This window comes from Rana temporaria, chromosome 1, assembly GCF_905171775.1.
Source record: "Rana temporaria chromosome 1, aRanTem1.1, whole genome shotgun sequence".
Classification (NCBI taxonomy): Eukaryota; Metazoa; Chordata; class Amphibia; order Anura; family Ranidae; genus Rana; species Rana temporaria.
Genome location: NC_053489.1, coordinates 169,122,592 through 169,147,945, shown reverse-complemented (window position 1 = coordinate 169,147,945; position 25,354 = coordinate 169,122,592). Strand labels below are relative to the sequence as shown.

Here is a 25,354-nt window from a genome sequence, read left to right as displayed (position 1 = left end):
TAATTACTGTATAAATGTGACTGGCAGGGAAGGGGTTAACACTAGGGGGTGAGGAAGGGGTTAAATGTGTATCCTAGGTGTGTTCTAACTGTGTGGGGGGAGGGGGGTGACTGGGGGAGGTGACCGATGCTGTGTCTCTATGTACAAGAGACACAGATCGGTCTCCTCTCCTCTGACAGCACGTGGAGCTCTGTGTTTACACACAGAGCTCCACGTCCCTGCTGTCTTACCGACGATCGCGTGTACCCGGCGGACATCGCGGCCGCCAGGTACACGCATCGGGTCCCCAGCTATGCGCCGGGACAGTGTTTACTCGCTGTGCGCCCCCCAGTGGCGCGCGCGGGTAATGCTTTCAAATGACGTCCAAAGACGTCCAGTTGGCACCTGAGAGCCGCGCTGTTGACGTCTTTTGTCAATAGCGCGGGTCTCAAGTGGTTAAAAGATTAAAAATTTTGCAGCGTGACGAATGTGCTATCTCCATTACGAACGCTAGTTTTACCAGACCGAGCGCCCCCGTCTCGTACTTGATTCAGAGCATGGGTGGAATTTGCATCGGAATTGTCTACACACACTCGGAATTTACGAGAATGGATTTTGTTGTCTGAAAATTTGACATCCAGCTCTCAAATTTTTGTTGTCGGAAATTCCGACAGCAAATGTCAGATGGATCCTACACACGGTCGGAATTTCCGACAACAAGCTTCCATCGAACCTTTGTTGTCGGAAATTCCAGGCATGTGTATGCAGCATAAGGCTGCATTCACTTTGCTTTTACTAAATATGTGACAAAAAGCACAGGATATGCGTGTTTTTGCATTGCAGATACAACCAAAAAACAAATGCATTGAAAAAACGTGCAACCCACACAAAAGTGTGGGAGTTTTTTCTTGTTGCATTTGTTGTGTGTAACGCAAACCCATAGAAGTGAAGCACGAAAAACGCTGTAGCACAGTGCAGCTCTCGGGTTTTCGGGCAGGATACTTGTGCTTTTATGTAGCCTAATTGGGCATTTTTGGTGCTTTTTCTGAAGCACAACAAAGATGCAGCATGCTGGACTGTGGCCAAACTGCAGTGTATCAGTGTGAAAGCGCCCTAAACTTTCGGCTTCCCTTAGCTAGATTAAATGACATCTAAATACAAATTACATTCAGCAGTTTTCATAAACTGGTTTAAATATAAGACACATTTAGCCACCACTTCCAAGTACTTGTAAGCTGCAATAAAAAAATTTTTTTTTGTATTAGGGTATAATATCACTGTAATTATGGATACACACAATGTGACATATAATATTTCAGTATCCAAAGTCCAGGTCATGTTTGGCACAAAATGTTTTATCGCAGCCTTTAAAACCCTTGATGTTTTGTTCATGAGTGATGTTTAAAATGAATGTGTTGTTGATTATTGTTGGAATATAAATTTAGGTCCAGCTAATAAACTGTTGATCTGCTGCACCTTTAAGGTGTTTCTAGTGGAAAACAGTTAAATGGATAAAAATGTATCCGCCAAGACTGAGTGCCCAACGGCTGACAATTAGCCGGCCTGTCAGCACCACTTCTCCATCGTTTGATTGTGGTTGGCATGAGACCCTGATGAAGACATCTGGGGCCCTGGAGGGAGATTGCGGCTATTTTTCTCCCACCACTGGACCTCTTTGTACTGGATGATATTTGTCTGTGCATTAGCCAGGTTGGCTTGAAAGCTGGCATTTTGCTTCCTTTGCCCTGGACACTTTATCTTTGCTTTTTCAGTGCCACTTTGTTAGGGGCACAGTCCAGCTCACAACTGCAGTCCTTTTTTTCTCGAATGCCAGTTTTATACAATGGGAACTTTTGTACTATTTCTTTTTACCACTACTTTGTTGGTCAAGCATTATCTCACTTTGGAAAACTGGGACATGATGGGGACACTGCCAGGGTGATCCACTAGTTCCAGCAAATGCATTAGACAGATTCTGCCACCATACTGCTCAGCTGTCACACAGCTACTCAGCTGCTATGTGTGGAGAAACACACAACCAGAATGTCTCCTAATGAGGCATGTTAGAAAAATATTACCAACCGTGCCATGTCACATCTCCGGCTCTGGGATCTTTGTTTCCAAAGTTCACTAGAAGGAAAGCAGCACTCAATGTTATTTACAAACCAGAAGAAAAAAAAATCCTCTTGGTTTTGGGACATGTAATTGCATAGAACTTTGTTATAAAATATGCATATAAATATTTGATGCAAATAATAACTATGGTCTGCTAGGTCTTCTTGTGATGCATGGCTGGTCACAGAAAAGGACCAACCTAGACTGTCTGCTAGTTTTTTTTCCTCCACTAAGGACCGCTGGGCTGGATTGGTGTTTTTCGATGCTATCATATGGTGCCGAGTGATGGCGTGGAAAGACAACAATCCGACCCATCGGTCCCAAAACCAAAAGGGGTTTCTTCATTGCATGTGATTGGAGGGATGTTGGCCGTTGGGGCACTCCAGTGAATTTCTTAACCACTTTCAGACTGCCACACGACTATGTAAGTCGGCACTTTGAAGAGGAATATCTCTGTTAGTAACCCAGGTATCCATCTCTTCAGCCGGCGGTCTGGTTTTCGATAATGGTGGTCTCTGTGGCGGATTCGCTGCAAGATCACCGTAATAGGTGGCTGGAGAGAGCTCCTCCCGCCGCTCTACCGTGCCCTCCAGAGCCGTCAGTAGCGGCGGAGGCGATCGGGTCCTTTATGTTGCTGGGTATGGAGACGAGTGAAGGGAAGATGGCCCCCACCCGTCTCCATACCATAGCAGAGCGGAAGCAACGTCTAAACGTCACTTTCGCCCATTGCTCTTTTTTTTTTTTTTTTTTTTACAAATCTTTTATTAATTTCTTTACAAAACAGTACAATAAATACAACATAAAATCAATATACAAATTAACATACAAGGTCTCAAGATATACCCCTTCCTAAGCTAGTATAGAAGCTGGATAGTCCTCTGCCAGTCCAACTCCTAGATTTCTCTGTCCCTTTTTACCTCCTGAACCAGTCTTTCCCCATCTCTTAACCATGGGAAATACCTAGGGGTAGGAAATACCCTACCCATATTTGATGGGAGGGAAGGGCAAAGATAGAGACAGAGGGAAAAAGGAGGGAGAGAGAGAGGGAGAGAGAAGAAGAAAAAAAAAAAAAAAAAAAAAAAAAAAAAAAAAAAAAGAAGCTCAGGTGCTAAATATTAAGATGGGGAGAACAAAAAAAAAAAAAAAAAAAAAAAAAAAAAAAAAGGGCACATTCCCCTAAATTGTGAGGAAAAAAAAAAAAAAAAAATCAGGTGCTAAATAGTAGGAAGGGGAGAAAAGGGCACTTTCCCCTAAATTGTGAAAAAGATAAAAAGACAAAAAAAAAAAAAAAAAAAAAAAAAACTGTAAGAAGTCTATATAGAGTGTAGGGATCATTTCCCCTAATTGTGTATTTATTAAAATAAGCAAAAAAAAAAAAAAAAAAAAAAAAAAAAAAAAAAAAAAAAAAAAAAAGTTTTCCTTTTCCCTTTTTTCCCTTTTTTCAAGATTCCCCTGTGTAGTGAAGACAAAAAAAAAAAAAGACAAACATTGGGCCTATCTAGGATATAATATAGAACATAGGGTTAATTCCCCTTGTTATAAATGTGATTCTGTGTACAAAAGGAAAAAATAAAGAAAAAAAAAAAAAAAAAAATTTAGATAGCTAATACCAACTACAGAATCAGAAGGGGAGTACGCAATTTCCCCTATATTACAAAGAAAAAAGAGAAAATAAACAAAGACAAAACAATCTATTATAGGGACTATAATTTCCCCTTATTGTGAACCTTACCCACATTTAAAAATAGAAACCACCCCAAACACACAAAAAAAAAAAAAAAAAAAAAAAAAAAAAAAAAAGGGAGAAGACAGGCGGGGGGGGGGTACTCTTGAAGAAGTCCTAACTAGCGGTCTCCTCTAATCCCCCCTGCTCCCTCCTCCCCCATCTTCCCCATCTCGCCCCCCGGCCCTATAGTCCCTCCATCCCTTCCATATCGTTTCAAATCTTGGCCCGTCCTCTACATGAAAGGCCCACAGTTCCTCCATCACTTTAATTCTATCAATTTCTTGGAGCCATTCCCCTGTCGAAGGTGCTCTTTTTTCCCTCCAGTTCCTAGGTATCAGTGCCTTGGCTCCGTTCAACAGGAACGGGACCAAGGTATCTCTATATTTTTTCCTGGACAGACTCGTGGTATGAAACAGACATTCCCATGGGTCATATCTTATCTCATATCCACTAATTTTTTTAATCAGTCCTAATATCTCACGCCAGTATACCTGTATAAGGGGGCATTGCCACCATATGTGGGCATGAGTTCCCTCCATCCCACACTCTCTCCAGCATAGGGGGGAGGACTCACTATTCATTCTATGCAATTTAGTTGGAACGTAGTACCATTTAGTTAGTAGCTTATAGTTAGTTTCTTTTACTTTTGCATCCATCGATGTGGCCTGGACATATTCTAATACCTGTCTCTTCTTTTTATTGGGTATAGTTTGATTGAGTTCTATTTCCCAGCTTTCTATTATTTTCAATTTCCCTATCTCTATCTTGGTTGTCAACATTTTGTAGATACTTGATATTCCCCGTTTCCCAGATTCATCTTGGGTCATATATTTTTCCCAGAGATTTAGATCACTTATATCTCGCAGGGGCTTTGGCAAAGTACCCACAAAATGTTGAATTTGTCTGTATCTCCATCTGTCCCCTAAGGACAGACCATATTTCTCTTGGAGTTCTCCCAACGTACATAGTTCATTTCCTTTCATTATATCCTTCAGTCTTAAAGTGTCCGAGGTTGCCCACCTCAGGTAAATCCCCCCCTCTTTACCCGGCGGGAAGAAATCTGTACCCGTAAGAGGCAGCAGAGGGCTATTATAGAGCAGTTTATTTTTCTTACAGACCTTATCCCATATTCTAAGAGTTTCTTTTGTTATTACAGGCGTGTCCAGGGGTAATCCTCTATATTGCCTCGGTACCCATATTATATTTCCCAGCTCTTTCTTACTTAAACTTTCTTCAACTTCTACCCACTTTTTTTTACTCCCATCCTCCCCCTGCACCCAGTCTGTGATCCTCCTCAATACCGCCGCCTCATAATACCTTCTAAAGTCCGGCAACTGTATTCCCCCTTCCTCTTTAGATCTAATCAGAGTATCCACTGCTATTCGCGACTTTTTTCCCCTCCATATAAAGCCTCCTATTATCTTTTCGAGGACTTTAAAGTACATTTCTGGAATTTTTATCGGAAGTGTTTGAAAGATATAAAGGACTTTTGGCAGAATCATCATTTTTATAGTGTTAACCCTTCCCCACCATGATACTCTATCTATGCTGTAACCTTTTAAGTCTGATTTTACTTTATTCAGTAATAGTATGTAGTTATCTTCATAGAAGTATCTTTCTGTGCTAGACAAGTATATACCTAGATATTTCATCCTCCTCTGCTTCCATTTAAATGGATAAAGGACCTCAAGCTCCCTACGGTCCTGCGGACTTAATGCTATACTTAGAATCTCAGTTTTTTCTTTATTAATTTTGAGATTTGAGATCTCCCCGTACTTTTCATATTCCGCCATTATTTTAGGCAGTGTCTCCCTAGGATTAGATACAAATAGCATCATGTCGTCCGCAAATGCAGATATCTTATGCTCCCTTCTCTCCAGTTTTATCCCTTCTATTTCCTGCTTCATCCGTATTGTTTCCAATAAAGGCTCCAATGATAGGACGAATAGGAGAGGCGATAGCGGACATCCTTGCCGGGTCCCATTAAAAAGTGAGAAGCTATCCGAGAGGGTGCCATTCACCCTCACCTGGGCCGAGGGAGCCGAATACAGAGCTCCTATCCACCTGAGCATACTTGGGCCAAGTCCTATATGGGATAAGTTTGCTATCATAAATTCCCAATCCAGCCTGTCAAACGCCTTTTCGGCATCTAAGGACAGGAAAACTACTGGTTCTTTATTCTTCTTTGCTTTCTGCAACAAAAGTATCACTCTTAAGATATTTTCTCTTGTTTCTCTCCCGGGTATGAACCCTGCCTGGTCATTATCTATCAGGCCTATTAAGAGTGGTCTTATTCTCTCTGCAAGGATTTTTGAATAGATTTTTATGTCCACATTTATTAAAGATATCGGCCTGTAACTGGCACATAGGGAAGGGTCCTTATCTTCCTTCCCTATCAGAGTTATGTGAGCGTTCAAGGCCTCCTTACGCATTACCATACCCCCTCCTATGGAGTTCATATATTTCTGAAAAAATGGCACTAATATTTCCCCAAACCTTTTATAATATAATGACGTGTACCCGTCGGGGCCAGGACTCTTACCCATTTTAATGCTCTTAATTGTTTGGCTTATTTCCTCTTTTGTTATTTCTTTTTCTAGGTTGCTTATTACTTCCTCTGCCAAACCTGGGGTCTTAACCTTCTCTAGATATTGTTTAATTTTTTCCCTTTTATTCTGGACATCTGTGTCCCCTTGCCCCTTATTAACATTATATAAGTCTTGGTAGTATTCGTAGAATGTTTTAGCTATCTCCCTAGTGGAGTGTCTCATATCTCCATTCCTGTCTTTTATTTTCAGGATAGAGTTCTGCGTGTTTCTTGACTTTATGGTCCTTGCTAACAGTCTCCCCGGCTTATTACCCAACGCGTAGAATTTATTGTTCACATTGTTAAAGACCCATTTTGTTTCCTGCTCCAAGAGGTCACGGAGCTCTTCTCTTTTACTAGTTAGTGCCCTTAGAACCTGCTCTTCCTGTACTTCTTTATGTTTCCGTTCAAGGGCCTGAAGTTCCTCTAGTAATGTTTGTTTCCGTGCCTGCCTGATCTTCTTCCGCTTGGCTTTTTCTGCTATCAACCTCCCTCTCATAAATGCCTTATGCGTTTCCCAGAGCGTTGCTGGTGCGATATTTTCAATATCATTTTCTTTAAAGAATATACACATATCCTTTTCTAGGTCATCGGCTGTTTTGATGTTATTTATTAGGGACTCATCTAATCTCCATACATGCTGTCCAGCCGGGATCTCCCCTGAATCTAGGGACACTACCACTGGAGCATGATCGGATAGCGTTATAGATTTTATTTCTATCTTCATCAGTCCCTCAAGCAGCCGATGATCTAGCAGGACATGGTCGATTCTAGAATATGACCCATGAACCGATGAAAAATATGTAAAGTCCTTGTCTTTTGGATGGAGAATTCTCCAGACTTCCACCAGTTGCATCTGATGTAATTTATGTTTAATTATTCTGAGATATTTCCCCTCTGATCTCAATGAGATGGGATGGGTGTCTAATAGTGGATCAAATACAAGATTTAGGTCACCTGCTAGAATCACCATACCCTCTCTAAATCCTTCTAGTTTGTTCAAAATTTTCCTCAGGTATACAGCTGGCCTAACATTGGGGCAGTATACATTTACCAATGTATATCTCATATTTAAGACAGTGCCTTTAACAAATAGGAATCTTCCGTCAGGGTCTATTTCTGTAGCTTCTAAAGAGAACCTTATGTTCCTATCGAACCCTATTGCAATACCCTTTGCTCTATTATTAGGCGAATAACTATGAATCCATGTAGGGAACTCCTTTGAGTTTAGTCTAGTTTTTGATGTTATTTTTAGGTGGGTTTCCTGGAGGAACACTATGTTGGCCGAGAGTCTCTTCATCTCCTGTAGTATCTGATACCGCTTGCTTGGGCTATTTAACCCTCGTACATTGTACGTAACAATCTTTAGTGCAGCCATTTATTATAATTCATATATTTTTTTTTTTTTTTTCCCCCCCCTGATTGGGAGCACGCATCTTATCCCCACGGGACATGAGAGACTCCAGGCCCTTTCTTATTATATAGAAAATCTAAACCATACTCCTGATTTAACATCAAACTAATATTATTCCAGAAAAAAATCTCAGCCGAGGTACCTTGAGACCACACAAACAACATAAACAACATACATCCCCCCCTTTCCCACCCCCCCCCCCCAGCGCATTGATCCTCAATGCTAAGACTCACTCGGACTGTGCCCATCCAGGCCACTTGCCGAGTAAGCCTTTCCTTGGGACGTCTACTATGACCCCCCATTTCCCAGGCCCCGTCCATTAAAGTAGGACGGCACCTGGTCCAGGGACGGCATATCAGCTCCATGTTTCCCCCCTCCCCAGGCAGCATCCTTTATTCTTCCTCTGGTTCCTATCCTTACTGAGAACCCTCATTACAAAAAGAGCGGGCCGAGGGGAGGTCAGAGGCAGGGGACAATCCCCGCGAATACCTGGTGGCCAGGCACCCTTGTCCCCCGTCCTCCCATCCCACCCTCCTCCCGTCCCAGTCCCCAGAAAAAGGAACCCTACATCAAGAATAAACTGAATAAACTATGCCCTATTCCATTCCTGTTCCCTCCATCTTCTCCAGGCTGGAGGTCTCTTTTCCCAGTTGTCTAGTTGCATCGGCTGAATATTCAGCTTTATGCAAAATTCCTTTACATCTTCAGGGAAGCGAATAACCGCTGAGACCCCCTGATACTTAACCGACAGGCAGGCTGGGAAACCCCATCTATATGGTATGTCCTTTGTTTGTAGGTGACTAGTCAGTGGTTTCAGCGCCCTTTTTCGTGCTAGTGTCTCTGGTGCGAGGTCTGAGAACAAGAGTAGCTTGACCCCCTTATACTCCATAGTTGCTGAATTCCTCGTAGTTTGAGATATCAACTCTTTTTGACTATATTCTAGAAATCTGACTATAGTGTCTCTTGGTAGGTCTCTTTGTGTGTTAAATGGTTTTTGTATCCTATGGGCCCGTTCAAAATGCATAGGGGCTGTCACCTCCCTTTTTAGAGCTGTATTGAATATGCCTTGCAGCACCTCCCCCAATTCTATATCTTTGACTTCTTCTGGGAGGCCCCTTATACGCAAGTTTTTTCTTCTGCTGCGGTTCTCTTGATCCTCTAGTTTATAACGGGCATTTCTTATTTCAATCCAATCCATATCAGCTCTTTCTCTTAATTCCGTTATTGCATTTCTATGTTCCTCTAATTGTTCCTCTATCCCTTCCACTCTCTGTAGCACACTCTGAATATCTCTTCTTGTTGCCCCCATTTCCCCCTTAATAGTTCTCTCTAGACGTAATATCATTTCTGACATATCCATCATATCCTGTCTAGTTGGTGGGGCTTGAGTGTCTTCAGGGGGGATATCAGAGAACATGCTTGTTTGTTGTTGTTGGGGCTCAGGGGTCTTTAAGACTTTACTTTGGCCTTTCACTGCTGGGGATTGATCTTTATTTTTCTCCTTCTGTTTCCCTGGGGTCTCCCCCTCAGTCTGTCCCTTGTTTTTTAGAGGTGTCTCAGGTATACCATTATCCCCGTCTCCTTTAGGACTATCCGGTAATCGCTCCAGTCCTTCAGAAACAAGATAAGACCTCATTGTACTGCGGCCGGATCCACCTCCCTGCGTGTTTTTTGGGGCCTTGCGTACCATTTTGCCCTTTTTCTAATTTTGATGGAATCTCCACCCCGCACAATCCTATATCCGCTTTACTTGGAGCTTCACCCCCCCTCCCTGGGACTTCTATACACTTAAGGGCTCTGTCTGTGTGTGCATTTCTATGTGGCAATATCCAACGTATTTCTTTTATCAGGGTATAATTTCCACTCAATTTCCACTCAAAAAGAAAAAACCCAGAATTTGCACATAGTCAGACAGCCAACTCATTTCCTTTAACAGGATATCAGCAGGTTAACAGTCATTGGTACTTAATACCACTTCACCCAAAACAGACCTTCAGGGCTTTTTACAGCACTCCCTAGAACTTTTGTACCCTTGCGTACTGTTCTATGCACCGTTCCATACATTTATAACCAGCATATTTCTATTAGTCAAGTAGTTGCCGTTTTAAGAAGAATCCTTGTTGCCACAATGGTTATATCAATCCTTTAACCCCACAGATCAGACACAACTACAGGATTTTTCCGGTGCCTCCTTGTGGGCTCTGTGGGCTGGCTAGCTCTTATGTGTATACGGTTGTAGCCAGCGGGGCAAAATGACAGTCAAAAATACACAGCTGTGGAACACCAAATACAGTTCTTATTCCTCTTAATCCTCTTACCACCTCCTCCACGCAGCGGTCCACAGCACTCACAGGGATGGAGGGATTCGTCCGTTCAATGGACTCTATGAGGACGTGTCTTGGCACTGCTAGGTTCTCCCTGGTCCCTGAGATCTCCACAGCCGGACCCTCCACTTCCGTATCCAAAGCGGTACCCCGCGATCTCCTCCTTTCTCCTCCGTGCAGGACGTGCACGTGTGAGTGTCGGCGTCTGTAGCGGGACCAGGCGAAGTCTCGTGAGGTATCCGCTCTTCTCACTCCGTCCTTGCACCTGATGGTCTGGCCCTCCACTCCGCCTAGTGGTTGGCGTCGAGGGTGTCGCAACGCTGATGCACGCGCACACCCCCCGGGGCTATGGCTAGCGGCCACGGCCGGTCCACACTCCAGACCGTTCGCCCAGCCCGACTGCAACACTGGCTCGGCTACCCTCAGCTCCACCCGGAAGGCCGCGAGGATATAGGTCGGAAACACCAGGTAAGATGAGGGTGATTCAGCTTCAAAATCCCGGTTGTCTGATCACCTGGGGAGAGGCATGGAGCTGCTGCTGCTACCGCCCAAGGTCCTTACGGCGCCATGTTGTTAGGCCGCGCCCCCTCGCCCATTGCTCTTAAAGGGCAATTTTATTTTTAACATTTTTTCAAATGACAATTTTTTTTTTTTTTTTTTTTTTTTTTTGCATTTTCGTGTAGATATGAGATCTGAGGTCTTTTTGACCCCAGATCTCATATTTAATGGGTCCCGACATGCTTTTTTCTATTACATTATGGGTGTTCAGCTAAGCAAACCTCCAGTGGCAGTGTGAAGTGAAATGTTTAACAATATTACTATCCCTACTAAATGCAGCTTCCTGCTCAGGTCTCCTAGTTGTTAGGGAGATTTTGTTAAATAAATAAAAAGGTGTGTGTGGTTCCCCCAAAATCTAGACCAGACCCTCATTCAAGCATGCAGCCAGGCTGGCCTGGAAAGGAGAGGACGACCGTACGTCCTCTCTTTTCTGAATCGAGCCGCATGCCTTCTTCCCCACAATCCTGACTAGGTGGTTGTGGGGTTTGCAGGTAGGGAACTTATCAGAATCTGGAAGCTACCTAACCATAAGGGGGTCCCAAGATACTGTAAAAAACACGATTGTCTTTTGATATGTACCATATTTCTCAGCGTATAACACGCGCCGGCGTATAACACGCACCCCAATTTAAGAGGAAAATTTCAGGAAAAACACTTTTTTTTTTTTTTTTCAAATAAACCACTTTGAAGCAAAATAATGGTCAGTGCCAATCAATGCAGCCTGATTAGTGTCCATCTGCAGCCTCAATGTAGCCTCGGTGCCCATCTGCAGCCTGATCTGCGCCCATCCAATGCAGCCTCAATGCAGACTCTGTGCCCATCTGCAGCCTGATCTGCCCCTATCCAATGCAGCCTGATGCCCATCTGCAGCCTCTGTGCCCATCTGCAGCCTGATCTGCGCCCATCCAATGCAGCCTCAATGCAGACTCTGTGCCCATCTGCAGCCTGATCTGCCCCTATCCAATGCAGTCTGATGCCTATCTGCAGCCTTACCATCTCTCATGCAGTGCAGGAAATCAGGAGGGGGACGAGCGCCGCCAAAATCACCGAGCTGTCATCTTCTGTTTCTAGTACTCGGCTCTCAGTCGGCAGTCACATACACAGTCCCGCCTCTGCCGCCATCGCCATTGGACCAGCTATTGTGATTGACAGAACACTGGTCCAATGTCGGTGGCGGAGGCGGGATGTGTGTGTGTGATGTCAGAGCCGAGTAAACCGAACATGACGGCTCGGTGATTCCAGCGGCGCTCGCTCGCCCCCCTCCTTCTCCTCCGAGGTACGCTATCGGCGTATAACGCGCACTCGTGATTTCCCCCCTATTTTCAGGGAGAAAAAGTGCATGTTATATGCCGATAAATACGGTATTTTTTGATATTGACGTCATCCATCAATGCATATCCACGTCAATCATTATGTCCCACGCTCGCAGTAGGGAAAAAAAACCTGACAGACAGCTGAATGTGCTGTCACTGGTTGTTAGGATGCCGGCACGTGCCAGCTCCCCAACAACCAGCAGCCCTGAACAGGAAGCTTTCACATTTAGCAGCGGTAGTAATATTGCTGCTAAATATTTCTGTTCCTGCTGCAGCTGGGGGTTTGGCTCGATTAAACACTCATTTGTTCGACCGTTGGCTGAACCTGCCAAACGGTGAATAAATCTGCATCTTATAAACACACAGTGCAGCGACCCTTATTTAATTTCCCCATATATTCTTTAGCCTATAGTGTTAGTCAATTGTTCTTTAGCTCTGATGGTCCAAAGTACAGCCAAAGCTTATTTGGCTATACGTCTCCTGTGGATCACATGAGTGTAGTCCATTCTGCACTCCTGTGACCCTTTTCAGGAAGCCCACTGACGGCTGATGTCACAGAGCTGATCCAGGCTGTGCAAAGATTGTGACAATATGGTTGGAATCCGCACACAACCCTGGACAGACACCTGGCCCAGCCTCTCGGAGAGCCGCTGCGAGCCTGAGCCCACCACTCCCACCCCCTCCACAGTCCAGCACTTCCATAAAGGGGGAGGGGTGTTGAGCAGACAGTTTTTTTGTTTACAAAGCACTGCAAACCAAGCAGTCAGCGGTATTTGTTCGCTCAGTTCTTAAGTCTAAGAGCCGGCTGGCAGCCTAGATAAATCTGATTTTGCAAACAAAACAAAACCTGAACTTCTCTTTTAAGGTCAAATATTAGAGAATGTTAACTTCGCCCTGCAAAAGACAATAGAAATGGACATTTTACACATATTAAAAAAACATTACGGGTGGTATTGTGACACTTTATACATATACTCCAATATATAAAACCCAAGGAAAGCACTTGTATAAAACTGCAGTCAAAGAATAGAGCATAATTAAGCGAACTGGTAAGCAAGAGAATTCATGGAACATTTTGGTGCTTTCAAAGTTCTTTTAATAACCACATCTACACTTGGTGAGATATTAAATTCTGTTTTTTCAATACGAGGACTTGAGCCATAAAAGAACTAAACAGAACCTAAAGTTTCTGGTCATAAAACAAGCTACTGTATTTTTTGCCTTTGCACATTAAACAGTAAAAAAAATAATAAAAAAAAAAAGTCACAATATCTACACATTGTCAGGAAAAAAACATACCAACATTCCATAAAATATAACTTTACTACATGGCACAGCTTCTACTGACCAGTACTTAGCTAAACAAGAAGACTGTCACCTTGTCTGCATCCTACCAATAACAATAATATTAACCACTAAGAGCCGGTTCACACAGGGGCAACCTGACTTTCAGCGCGACTTTGCAAGGCAACTTCAGCGTGACTTGGAGCAACTTACAACACGACCTTAAGTTGCCTCCAGGACAGGCGATTTTGGCTGTGGCCAATGACAGAATAATCAGCTCTGTGGGAGGGGTTTGCCTGAGTAAACAATTTTTTCTTCCTGTAAAGTTGCTTCAGTTAAGACAGTGATCCGACTTTGGAGGCAACTTCCATTGAAATCTATGGGTACAAGTTGCCTACAAGTCACCTTGAAGTAGTACAGGAACCTTTTCTGAAGTCTAAGTGACTTCAGTAGTGTACATTAAGACGGCTCTCATTCAATTCAATTTCTCATGTCGCGTGACTTGGGGCGACACAAGTCGGATCCCAAGTCGCGGTAGTGTGAACCGCCACTTAAGGACCGAGCCTCTTTCTGAGATTTGTTGTTTACAAGTTAAAAACAATTTTTTTTTTGCTAGAAAATTACTTGGAACCCTAAACATTATAATTTTTTTTCTAACACTGACCGCGCAATTGCCAGTTAGGCAAGTGATTAAAGAACATTCACCATAAAGAAAACAGATTAACACTAATGACCAAGAACAACCGACCAGCAGGGGAAATAAAAGGGAGGCCTTAGCATTGTATACATTCTATGGAGATCCCTGTGCAAATAGCCAACTGGAATCCATCTGGTCCATTCTGGAAGCCCTGCTGGAGTGGAGAGAAAAATTTGGGGATTTTATATTTGTGTAAAGTTTTTACAGCTTGCCAGTTCCCAACTTGACCTTACCAGGCCAGATGAGTTGTCTGCAATAGTTTATTTTTCAGGTTTGTTACCTTTGTTTTCACCTGATGATCCTGCCTCCTTGTTCTAGGGTGACAACACTTACTTGCTGCGCTCTGTCTATGAAAGAGCAGAATTATCAAACTAGGAGAGGACTATAGAATATCTCCATTCTCATTGTCCCTATACCATGCTGATGGGTGTTCTGATTTCCACAGAGATAGCTGGGAACAAAGATGATTGATGATGTTCAGCAGAGGCAGTGAGCACAAGTCGGCCTACTAAATTTCTGGCAGGATCAAAAGACTTTTTGAAAAGGACCCATAAATCGTGATTGCTGAAATTGTTTATTCTAAAAGGGGTAGTGCACTAAATCTAGTACCTGCCTTGTTAGTACTCTCCTTGTGTAGTTACTTAATGTTGTTTGCCTTTAAAGATACACATCAGGAGATGTTCGCCTATGGGACACAAGAACTTCGGGACTTGCTGAATCTTTTCTGGAAACCACCCATCATCTGGATCCTTCTGGACAAAGTCATCAAGTTTCTTTTGTTCGGATAAACAAGTCCTTAGCAGTGGCTGCATATGAGAATGGTAATATGTTGTGTAAAATTTCAAATTAATACAATGGAAAAGGGGGGACCCCCACTCTGCCAACATCCTATTATTCAGAACATCCTATTATTCAGAAAAAGAAATGCTTGAGTTGAAACGCCTCAATCCAAAAACAAACTTTTCTGGGCATCACAAAAGCACATGAATTTATGGACCCTATTTAACAATACATCTAAATAAGTATTTGTGTCCATATGGACTTTACTGTTATCCATATCCTCCTTGCCCTTTGGGTACTGTTGATTTTGTCTATCAGTAAGGTGCTATGTATGTTTTTTTTTTTTTTTTTTTATTGTAGTATTTTTTGTAATAAAGACTATATATCTTTTAGCCAATTGTTGGTCTCATGTTGTGCCCACAAAATCCTCTGTTTTTTTGATTGAGGTGTTTCAACTCAATCAATCCCTTTTTCAAATTAATAAAATTGTTTTATTTTATTTTGAGCATTGCCCTGCCAGAGGTGCTCCCTTTTGTCCGTCTGCCTAACAGCCAAATAGATTCTTCCTTGCTTTCCTGCAAGTTCAGTATGGCTTGCTAAAATTATGATTTATGTTGATTTAGGTAATTCTTAACAGTTGTTTGATAAGTGAGTTCTACTGTGTTATAAAAAAGTAATGTCAGACACACAACATGGCTATTAGCAAACTTTTAACATTTTTAAACTGGCACAGTGGATGCTTTTACAATAAAAGCAAAACCATCTTTGCAAGCTTCTGTTAGTTGTTTTTACAGAAAAGCAGCCCGTTTTCTTTTTTTTTTTTTTTTCTCTTGTTTTTTTTTTTCCATTTTTTATACTGACATGTTTTGCAGGCTTAACAGAAGTGAAACAATTTGTCTTCTAAAAGCTGTCTTGGTTTCTCCTGATACTAAAAATTTTGGCACACATTGTAGCACAAATAGCTTTTACTAAATGTGTTAAACATTTATCACACCGGAAAAAAAAAAACGGTTACATCTGGAAAATTTAAGAATCCCATATTGTGTCCTGAAGGCAGCCCCCTAATCTTCGCAAACTGTAAACCCTAATCCCTAAATATATCATTTAACCTGGACCTAATCCTCAATAATACCATAAATGTGTGAAGTAGATGTTCTGACAGCGTTTAATACAATATCATTTTGGTGCTATAGCTTATCACTGTGATGAAACTCAAGTAAAAATAGGACAAAAGCTTCAGCATCTATTTACTATGTTCCACGTTTATGTAGATCTTAGCTCTGAAGGGATTTAAACAAAGAGCTGAAAAGAAGAAGTGCTAACCACTTAATTTTAAAGTTATGTAAATTAGGGTTGTCCCGATACCACTTTTTTAGGACTGAGTACAAGTACTGATACTTTTTTTTCCAAGTACTCGCCGATACCGAATACCGATACTTTTTATTAAATGTGTCCCCAAATGCAGCCATGTCCCCCCCCATATGCAGCCATGTCCCCCCCATATGCAGCCATGTCCCCCCCCATATGCAGCCATGTCCCCCCCATATGCAGCCATGTCCCCCCCCATATGCAGCCATGTCCCCCCCCATATGCAGCCATGTCCCCCCCCATATGCAGCCATGTCCCCCCCCATATGCAGCCATGTCCCCCCCCATATGCAGCCATGTCCCCCCCATATGCAGCCATGTCCCCCCCCATATGCAGCCATGTCCCCCTTACCTACATGCTGCCGCATCCCCGCTGCCGCCGCCGCTTGGTTAGTGCGGGCGGCGAACATTACAGCTTTCATTTGAATAGCTGTAGTCTTTCGCGCCGCGCTGCATATAGACACTCCCCCTTGCTTGGGATTGGACAGTTCACCCGAGCAAGGGGGAGTGTCTATACGCGGCGCAGCGGGAAACACTACAGCTATTCAAATGAAAGCTGTAATGTTCCCCGCCCGTATTAACCAAGTGGCAGCGGGGATGCGGCGTAGCGTTGGTGGCGTGGGGGGGAAGTATTCTATCCAGGTATCGGGGGCATTTGCGGGAGTACAAGTACTCCCGCAAATACTCGGAATCGGTCCCGATACCGATACTAGTATCGGTATTGGGACAACCCTAATGTAAATGTACTTTTTTATAGTAATTATAAATGGCAGGATGTTACATTTAATTTCTATAGATGGTATATTGAGTTTAACAAATGCAAAGCAACATAGAAATTGATTCAAAGGCAAAAATAGACCTAAAGTGTGCTCCAACAGTGAAAATTCCTTTCTGAAGCACGGATAATCAAATAAATACAAGGGTCAATATTGTACAATGCTACAAATGGCATCTGTTCTAGGTATTTATATTTTTTTGCATTTAGAATCGCATTGAACTTTTAGGCTTCACATTCACAGCTGCTGGTAAATGGACGTTTAGAAGCAGTTGGGTGTTTTTTTCAGCTTCCCCTGAACTTTCCTCTATCTTATCTATCAGTACATGTACACAGTGTCATTTATAGTCGTTTCTAGGCAGTTGAGTTTAGAAGCATTTTTTGGAAAGCAATAAAATGCATTCAGGACGGATGTTCAGAGGCATTTGAAAACGCATGTTACAGCTTGTAAACGTGGTAACTCGCGTTTAGTCGCGTTTTTTTGTTTATAGGCGTTTTAAATTTTTGACTATTTGAAGAAAAAAATGCTTCTAAATGCAAACGATGCACGTAAACGCGGCAAAACTGACAATCTGTCAGGGTAAATCATTCAGGGGCGGTTGTAAAAACGTTCTGTGTACATTAAGACTAAACGTAAAGGTGGAGGTTCAAAACAAAGTGCTAAACTAAAAAAACAAAAGTAATTTAAATCAATAAGTAATATAAGGTAAGTGACTACCAAAAATGTGCTGTATGAAGATCACACTAAAAGTGCAAAATGCAAATCGCATTATTCATTTTTTTTTTTTTTTTATAAATTTTTTTTAATAAATATTAGATGAAATATTGTGACTAGTGCTGAGTGATGATCCAAAAATTAAGTGAAAATCGCATATAACAATTCATAGATAAAAAGATCATCATCTTAAATATAGTGTTTACTTGTGATTTTTTTTTTATAAAAATTGCTCCAGTAATGAAAGAATCAAAGAAGTGTCCTGGTGATAAGATAAGCCCCAAATCTGTACTGCCAAGTGAACGCACACCACACTTAAAGCGGTAGTTCACCCCCCCCCCGACACATTTTACCATCGAGACAGGCATTGTAGCGCGAGCTACAGTATGCCTGTCCCGATTTTTTTAACCCCGTACTCACCTTGTAGTCGTCCATCGTAGATTTCGGCTCCCGCGGGGAATGGGCGTGCCTATGGAGAGGGAGGATGATTGACGGCCGGCCCTGGCACGTCACTCTCCCCGAAGACAGCCGGAGTAGGTCTCGGCTCTTCACGGCGCCTGCGCACAGGCTATGCGCACGCGTCGTGAAGACCAAGCCTATTTCGGCTATTTCCGGAGAAGCGTGACGCGCCAGAGCCGGCCGTCAATCATCCTCCGTCTCCATAGGCACGCCCATTCCCCGGTATCTTCGATGGACGACTACAAGGTGAGTACGGGGGTAAAAAATTCGGGACAGGCATACTGTAGCTCGCGCTACAATGCCTGATTTTAGGGTAAAAGAAAAAAAAAAAAAAATTTTTCCCGTCGATAGGGTGAACCCCCGCTTTAAATAAATGTGACCCTTTTTTTTTTTTTTTCAAAGGTCAGACATACTTGAGGTAAGTGTAGCCTCGAATAGGAGCTGTATTTATTCCTCCCTTGAGGTCCTGGAAATTTTAATGCATCAAAAAGACCATTCCTGTATCTTTTAATATCTCATAGGCAAGGGGGAGACATGAAGATTTTCCTCATAGTGTAATAGTTTTAAAACATACATTCCAGAATGTTTAAAATTACACTTGCATTATAGGAGTAAAAAATGAGCATCAATGAAATCCAGGAACAACGATTCGTATTCCACCTGCGTTCCAACAAACGGAGGTGAAGGTCCCACCCTACGCATTTCGTCAGCAAATATCTGATGACATCAGGGTGTGATTTGCATTTAGCACTTTTAGTGTGGTCTTTACTCGGCACCTATATTGGTAGTCACATACCTTATATTATTGATTTAAATTACTTTTAGTTTAACACTTTATTTGAGGAGCGCGATCTATATTTCAATTTTGGCAATAATATTCATTACCAGGTTATGACGTAGACAAATTAGAAAACCGTTCCTTATTGGTCTATTGTACATTAAAATTCACAAAGCAGTTTTTTGTTGTTGTTTTGTGCTAATATAATGCCACTACTAATGATAAATGACTCCTAAAAATGTTCAATGCACAGAATTGTCACTATGACATGCAATAGTTTGTTTCATGCAAAAAAAAAAATAATCTTAACCCAAAAGCAAACATTTTTTAATATTGCAGCTTGTCAGTCTCTAAATGTGATGTCTACATTACTTTAGTTTTCTTTTTTTAGGCCTTTTTTTCTTTTTCACCTAGTAATCCTGCCATCAAGTCTGTTTGATTTTTTTTTTTCAACTTACTTTGACAGACCAAGCTGTCCCGCAAAAATTGTCAGAAGGTTGAGACAAATAATTTTACACTCACAGGTGCTTACAGTGCTCAGCTTTTATTCTTTTATGTAAAATCATGTGTTCAGGAAAATGCACTGTATGCGTATGTATATTTTAACCCCAATGCACAGGAGCACCGGCAGAACAGCTGCATACAGTAATTTACTTGTATGGCTGGTTGCACATATTACCTGTAGCTCCTTGGGCTCGGAAGTGCCCGTAATTTTACATTGAGCGTTTTTGTCACTAAACATACATGTGCATAAGGCCTAAAAAAAGAAAATTAATGTAGCCACCACATTTAAGGATTGGTATGCTGCTGTATGTTACATTTAAGTTTTTGGGTGAAGGTAAACTTTAAATCATTATTTTATCTTCTTGGACTCAATTTATTTTTAGATGGGTGTGGTAATATAACTAAAACACTACTAAAGATACTTATCTCCTAAAAATGTTAAATTCATAAACATAAATGTCATTAAAGGCATAGCCCACCCTTTGCAAAAAATAAAATTGAAAATTAATACATGCACCCAGAATTTTTTTTTGCATTTTTATTATTTAGAGCATTGCATCCACAAGCAGCTGATTATGGGTTCAATGTACAGGCTCTTCCTCTAGCTCCAGTTATGGGGATGAGTATACCTTGAAAAAAAACTTCTATTCATTCTTATTTTCATAATTATATAGAATGTTGTGCTTATATTTAACACAACACATAGATGAGCAAGTTTATCGGTGACCAGCCTTACCAAAATGCTTTTCTATGTGTTTTACATGAAATGGTTAATGCTATGGTTGAATGAACGTCTTTTCAAAAGAATAATAAAACAGCTGTGGCTGGCTTACACAAAAATACCCATTTTACTTTAAGTGGATGCTTTGGCTGCCATTTCTTTTTTTTTTTTCCTTTTACATGTGCATTAGAAAGCACACAAGCACAGCACCCATTATACTCATTTTCAATTCTTCTGGGGCTTAGAGCTCTGAGGATGTGTGGTGCCAGGTATGCTCTGCAGCCAACATTGTCTTGTAACAAACAGTGGAACATTAACACTGTCATTCATTTTCTAGTCACTTTTTGTGTGACTGGTGCTGCATTGGTAACTGAAGTTAAACTGCAGGCTTGTCTGAAGGTTAGCTTTAAAAAAGGTACAGTGCGTGGAAGGGAATTTCTGAAAAAGCGGGCTGGGGGGCGGTGGAAATGAACTCATGAGAAATCCTAAATGCTAGAGAAGTGGACAGAGACAGTAATATACAGAGCAGAGGCTGCATTTGGGCTGGTATCTGGAAATGAAGAGAACTGTTTGTAGGGGTCAAATTATTGGTGGCATTTGCAGGTTAGTAGTTTGAACTCAATTCTTTGCGTAATTGGTTGCTTGTGGCTAAATTTTCATATAAAAGTTGTCACGTTAAATTATTGATGCAAGAGGTTCAACATACGTCCATCCAACTAGCATTTGCAGAATGATGCATAGCAATAGCAGCCTCTATGGTTCCTTAAAGTACTGGTGCCCAATAAGTAAGTAGGGTTTAGTTATCAGTTAAAGGTTATATATGAACACATTTATTTTATTTATTTTTCGACTTGTAAGGTTGCTTTACCTGATGTACGGAGATCAGAGGCTATCATTTTTTCATCTACATATGGCTGAAACTAAGTAAATTATTTTTTTTTTTTTTTTTTTTACTTTCAATAGATTTTTTTTTTTTCAAATACAGAATACAAATACAGTATGACCAAAGGCTGGGTCTACAACATCATAACATTCAACAAATAAGGCATAATGTCAGCAACAAGGCCTCAATTGATTTCATATTGCCCAACTGTGGGCTGATTAAAGAAAGTATACGAGCTTGCTAACCGGGGAACTAAGTAAATTCTATGTAACAATACATTGATGCACCATATTGCTCAATGGCAGTTGGAGACACTATCTGCAGCCAGAACAAAATATTACAGCGCACACATAAAAAATGCACATTTTTTTACCTGTTGAACCTTTAAGTTCCATTTTATCCTTATTTTGGGTGAACAGAATCCAGACACAGCAGACAGCCTGCCAAGAATGCAATATAAATACATAATCTGCAGGCTAATACCTTGCGTATAGACCAAGTGTGTACTGATGCTCACTATTATGCCACCAGACCATAGTTTTCAAACAAGTTACATGAAGCAATCAATTTGGAACTTTATAAAAATAGTTTAGGCTGTCAGAAGGATATATAGAAATCGGTGGACTCTTATTTCTCAAAAAGACATGGTCACTACTAGGTCTGATCAACAGTCACCTTTATGTAAACTATAGCTTATTAGGCCATGTATACAACTTCCAAGAGGTGAGAAAAGGTGTAATCTAGCTCTGCTTAGTGAGGGAGTGCTGAAGAAAACCTACTTGTGATGATTGGTAGACTTTACCAGATTTATGTCAGATGAGACAGGTAGGTGCTTATATAATATTCCATGCCTTTCCTTTATTTCCTAATAGGGTACATACCAGCAATTGCAACAGTCTGACTGTGTAGGGCTAGTGGATCAAGCAGTTTACACCACTTTACAAATAATCTCTGGATTACCCAATATGTTCCACTATCAGTACGTGCTAATTCATGTGGAGGAGATCATTGATTGAGCCCAAGAGTAATGTCAGACTTCATTATGTTAAATTAGCTTGTCGTGAGAAAATAAGCTGCAGTTGCTGATCTTGAGAAAATTATTATTTATAAACACAGAGAAAATTGTGCGCATAGTGCAAAAGGAGGTAACTCGGCAACCTATATTCTGGAAACAAAAGAATTACAAAAATATTTATTTTAAAAAGTGCGCAACATCAAACCAAAAAGTGATCAATACAGAAATGTGTGTGTGAAAAAGTAGTAAAATTTAAAGAGAAATATATAAAGGTCCAAATGTGAACTCTTGAAAATGATGAAAGTCCATGAGGAAGAATTCCAAACCACCATACAGACATATGTGGCCGCTCCCTTACCAATCAGTAATGATCTTCAAATGATAAGAGATCAACAGCACAGAAATTGTCCAGTTGGGGAGATAACACTGCCTTCACGGTACTTCACTGGTTATCCAAAGCCAGCACCTCAAAGTAATAAGAGTAGGACAAAGGACCATAAAGTAGTACGCTAAAACCACATGATTTTTTTATTTTTTTTCCAATAATGTTTATTGAAAGGTTTAATGATAACAGAGATCATACAACAAAAGAACAATTGCATATATCAAAAACAGTTATTGAAATTCCAGTGTGTTTATGGTGAAAAGGTTTCATTAGGAGGTGTCTGTGTCTCCTTGACTCCAAAGACCACATGATTTATTTAAAGTAGATATACTCCCAAAAGTTAGAGTAACACAGGCAAACGCACCATACCAGGGATCAACAGCAGGTGTACAACTTAATGCCACTGGTTTCACCTGTGGTGGTAACTAGTGAAGGACCACCGTGCAGGAGGTGGAGTCAGTGGTATCCTAAGTGGTGCCCCCAGTTGTATGATTTCTGCAATGTTGATCTCTTATTTGGACTACTGTTTGGTAAGGGAACTGGCACACTTCTTTGTGAGGTGGTTTGGGATTCTTACACATGGACTTTTACAATTTTTAAGATTTACTATTTGGACTTTTATATATTTCTCTTTGAAGTGAATTATATGCTATGGGACTGTTATTTAAGCATTTATTTGATGCACATTGTTTATTATGAGTTAAAGGGGTTGTAAAGGTAAAACATGTTTTATTCCTAAATAGCTTCCTTTACCTTAGTGCAGTCCTCCTTCACTTACCTCATCCTTCGATTGTGCTTGCCCCCTCCCTAGGACTGTAGGAGAGTAAGGACACCCACTAACACATGGCTCCTTTTCTCTATCTGCAACGTAGATAGCGTCCTGACTCTCCTGTTGTCCAAGGGAGGGGGCGAGCACGACACTCCACACCAGGGAGAAAGCCTTGCATTACTGTGTGTAGTTACAGACCTGAAGAACAGGAAGTGTGGATTTCTCAGAAGAAATAAGGACATTTAAAAGCAAAATCGAAGGATGAGGTAAGTGAAGGAGGACTACATTAAGGTGAAGGAAGCTATTTAGATTTTTTTTTTTTTTTACCTTTATAACCCCTTTAACGTAATTTTTTTCACATTCATTTTTATATTGATCACAACAGAGATACTGGTTTTGCGCACCTTTTTAGAGTAATTTGAAAATATTAATTGTCTGGCTATCATGTTAATTTTCTAGTTTCAGTATTATTGAGCCACTGACCTGCATCAAATCGGGAGGTAAAACTTCAGTTGCTGCAGACCTGTTGACTCAGGGTATTAACCTCCCTGGCGGTATTATTCTTTCTGGTTTTAGGTGCTGAAAGTGGTACAATTATTTTGCATGAAAATTTGGCGTTTTACGTTTGTAGGCCTGTAATTCTTAGGAATAACTCACTTAAATCTGTCCAAACAAGAGTCTAGTAGACATCCCGGGTATGATAAAGTTTGAAAAACAAAATCATAAATTATATTATAATAAATAACTATAAATAATTATAACAAATAATAATGTAATTATAATAAAAATTATTCAATAATGTAATCAAATCAAAAACACTGAAATTTGCTCAGTTGCAGAATTGTCGCTGTAATTTCTTTTATTTTTTTATGACGAATTTCCCCACAAATCGCTATCGCTCAATTCTGCAAGTGATTATAATTTATTATCGCTGTTTTCTAGCTGCTCTAAAATCACTTTTGACATAAAGGGACACTTTTGGTTGCTATGGACAATCTACAGTTTGCAGGCAGAAAGAACAGTTTTTATTATATAAAAGTACATGCAGGACACTGGGCAGACCACTAGGGACAAAGGGGGTGCGTATTTTTTACATACAGTACTGTAATCTATAAGATTACAGTATACTGTATGTAATATGTTTATTTACTTTTTTGAATTTGGCGCCGTTCTCCGCCCTGTGCGTCGTAACGTCGCAGGGAACGGAAATCGGCGGCACACGGGCATTGTGAATCGAGCGAGGAGGACGCCGCTCGCTCACACAGCGGGTATGCATCGCAGGATCCAGGGACAAGGTAAGTAACTTGTGCCTGTGGATGCTGCAAGGCGATCCAGGGTCTGGCTCAGGGATACCGCTTTTGGTATTGAAATCTTACCCCGAGCCAGACTCTGGAATTCCGCCAGGGGGGGGGGGGTTAAAGGGTCACTAAAGGAAAAAAAAAATTACCTAAAATTAATGTATGCAAGGTAGACAGACAGAATAGTGTAATGATTCTGTTAAAAAACGAGTAAATACCTATTAAATTCCTTCATCTATATCACCTCCGGCGTTCTAGTTTCTGTTCTCTCATTCACTTCCTGGTTTGCGGCGCTCGTTCATGTAAGAACTACATTTCCCAGTATGAATTGCGGCACGCCCAGTAATTCACACCTCCTTGAAGTCTCTAACACGTAGAGAGCGTCCTGTCGCACAGATGTAGTTCCCAGGAGGGGGTGAGCACGTTACTGACCACCGCAGTAAAGCCTCCCATCACGGTGGTCAGTAAAATCAGACAAGCAGGAAGTGAACAGAACAAAGAAGAAATAGAGCAACTTCTGAGCATAAACGAACAATGAGGAAGTGAAAAGAGGAATGTCTGCAGGTAAAGGATGCTTATTATGAAAAAAAAATTTTTCCTTTACAACCCCTTTAAAGCTGAGGGATGATTGAAACAACCAAGCGACTCGCATATTTAGGATAGGTCTCTATTAAAGAATAAACAATTACTGGGGGTTATTTACGAAAGGCTAATCCACTTTGCACTTGAAGTTTGCACTTGGATTGCAAAGTGCTCTTGGAAGTGCAGTCGCTGTAGATCTGAGGGGGACATGCAAGGAAAATAAAAAACATAATTTTAACTTGCACATGATTGGATGATTAAATCAGCAGAGCTTCCACTCCTTTCAGATCTACCCCTCAGATTTACAGCGACTGCACTTCCAAGTG

General features: G+C 41.2%; 1 protein-coding gene across 1 annotated transcript in view; it reads left to right on the top strand.

Annotated features, from left to right (window-relative positions):
• The window catches only part of FBXW8 (F-box and WD repeat domain containing 8), a 173,525-nt gene that overhangs the window by 95,002 nt on the left and 53,169 nt on the right, over nt 1-25,354 (top strand). Inside the window, exon 5 of the mRNA XM_040345962.1 lies at nt 14,661-14,818. Within this exon, the coding sequence (XP_040201896.1) occupies nt 14,661-14,818 (158 nt within the window). The remainder of the gene's footprint in view (nt 1-14,660; nt 14,819-25,354) is intronic.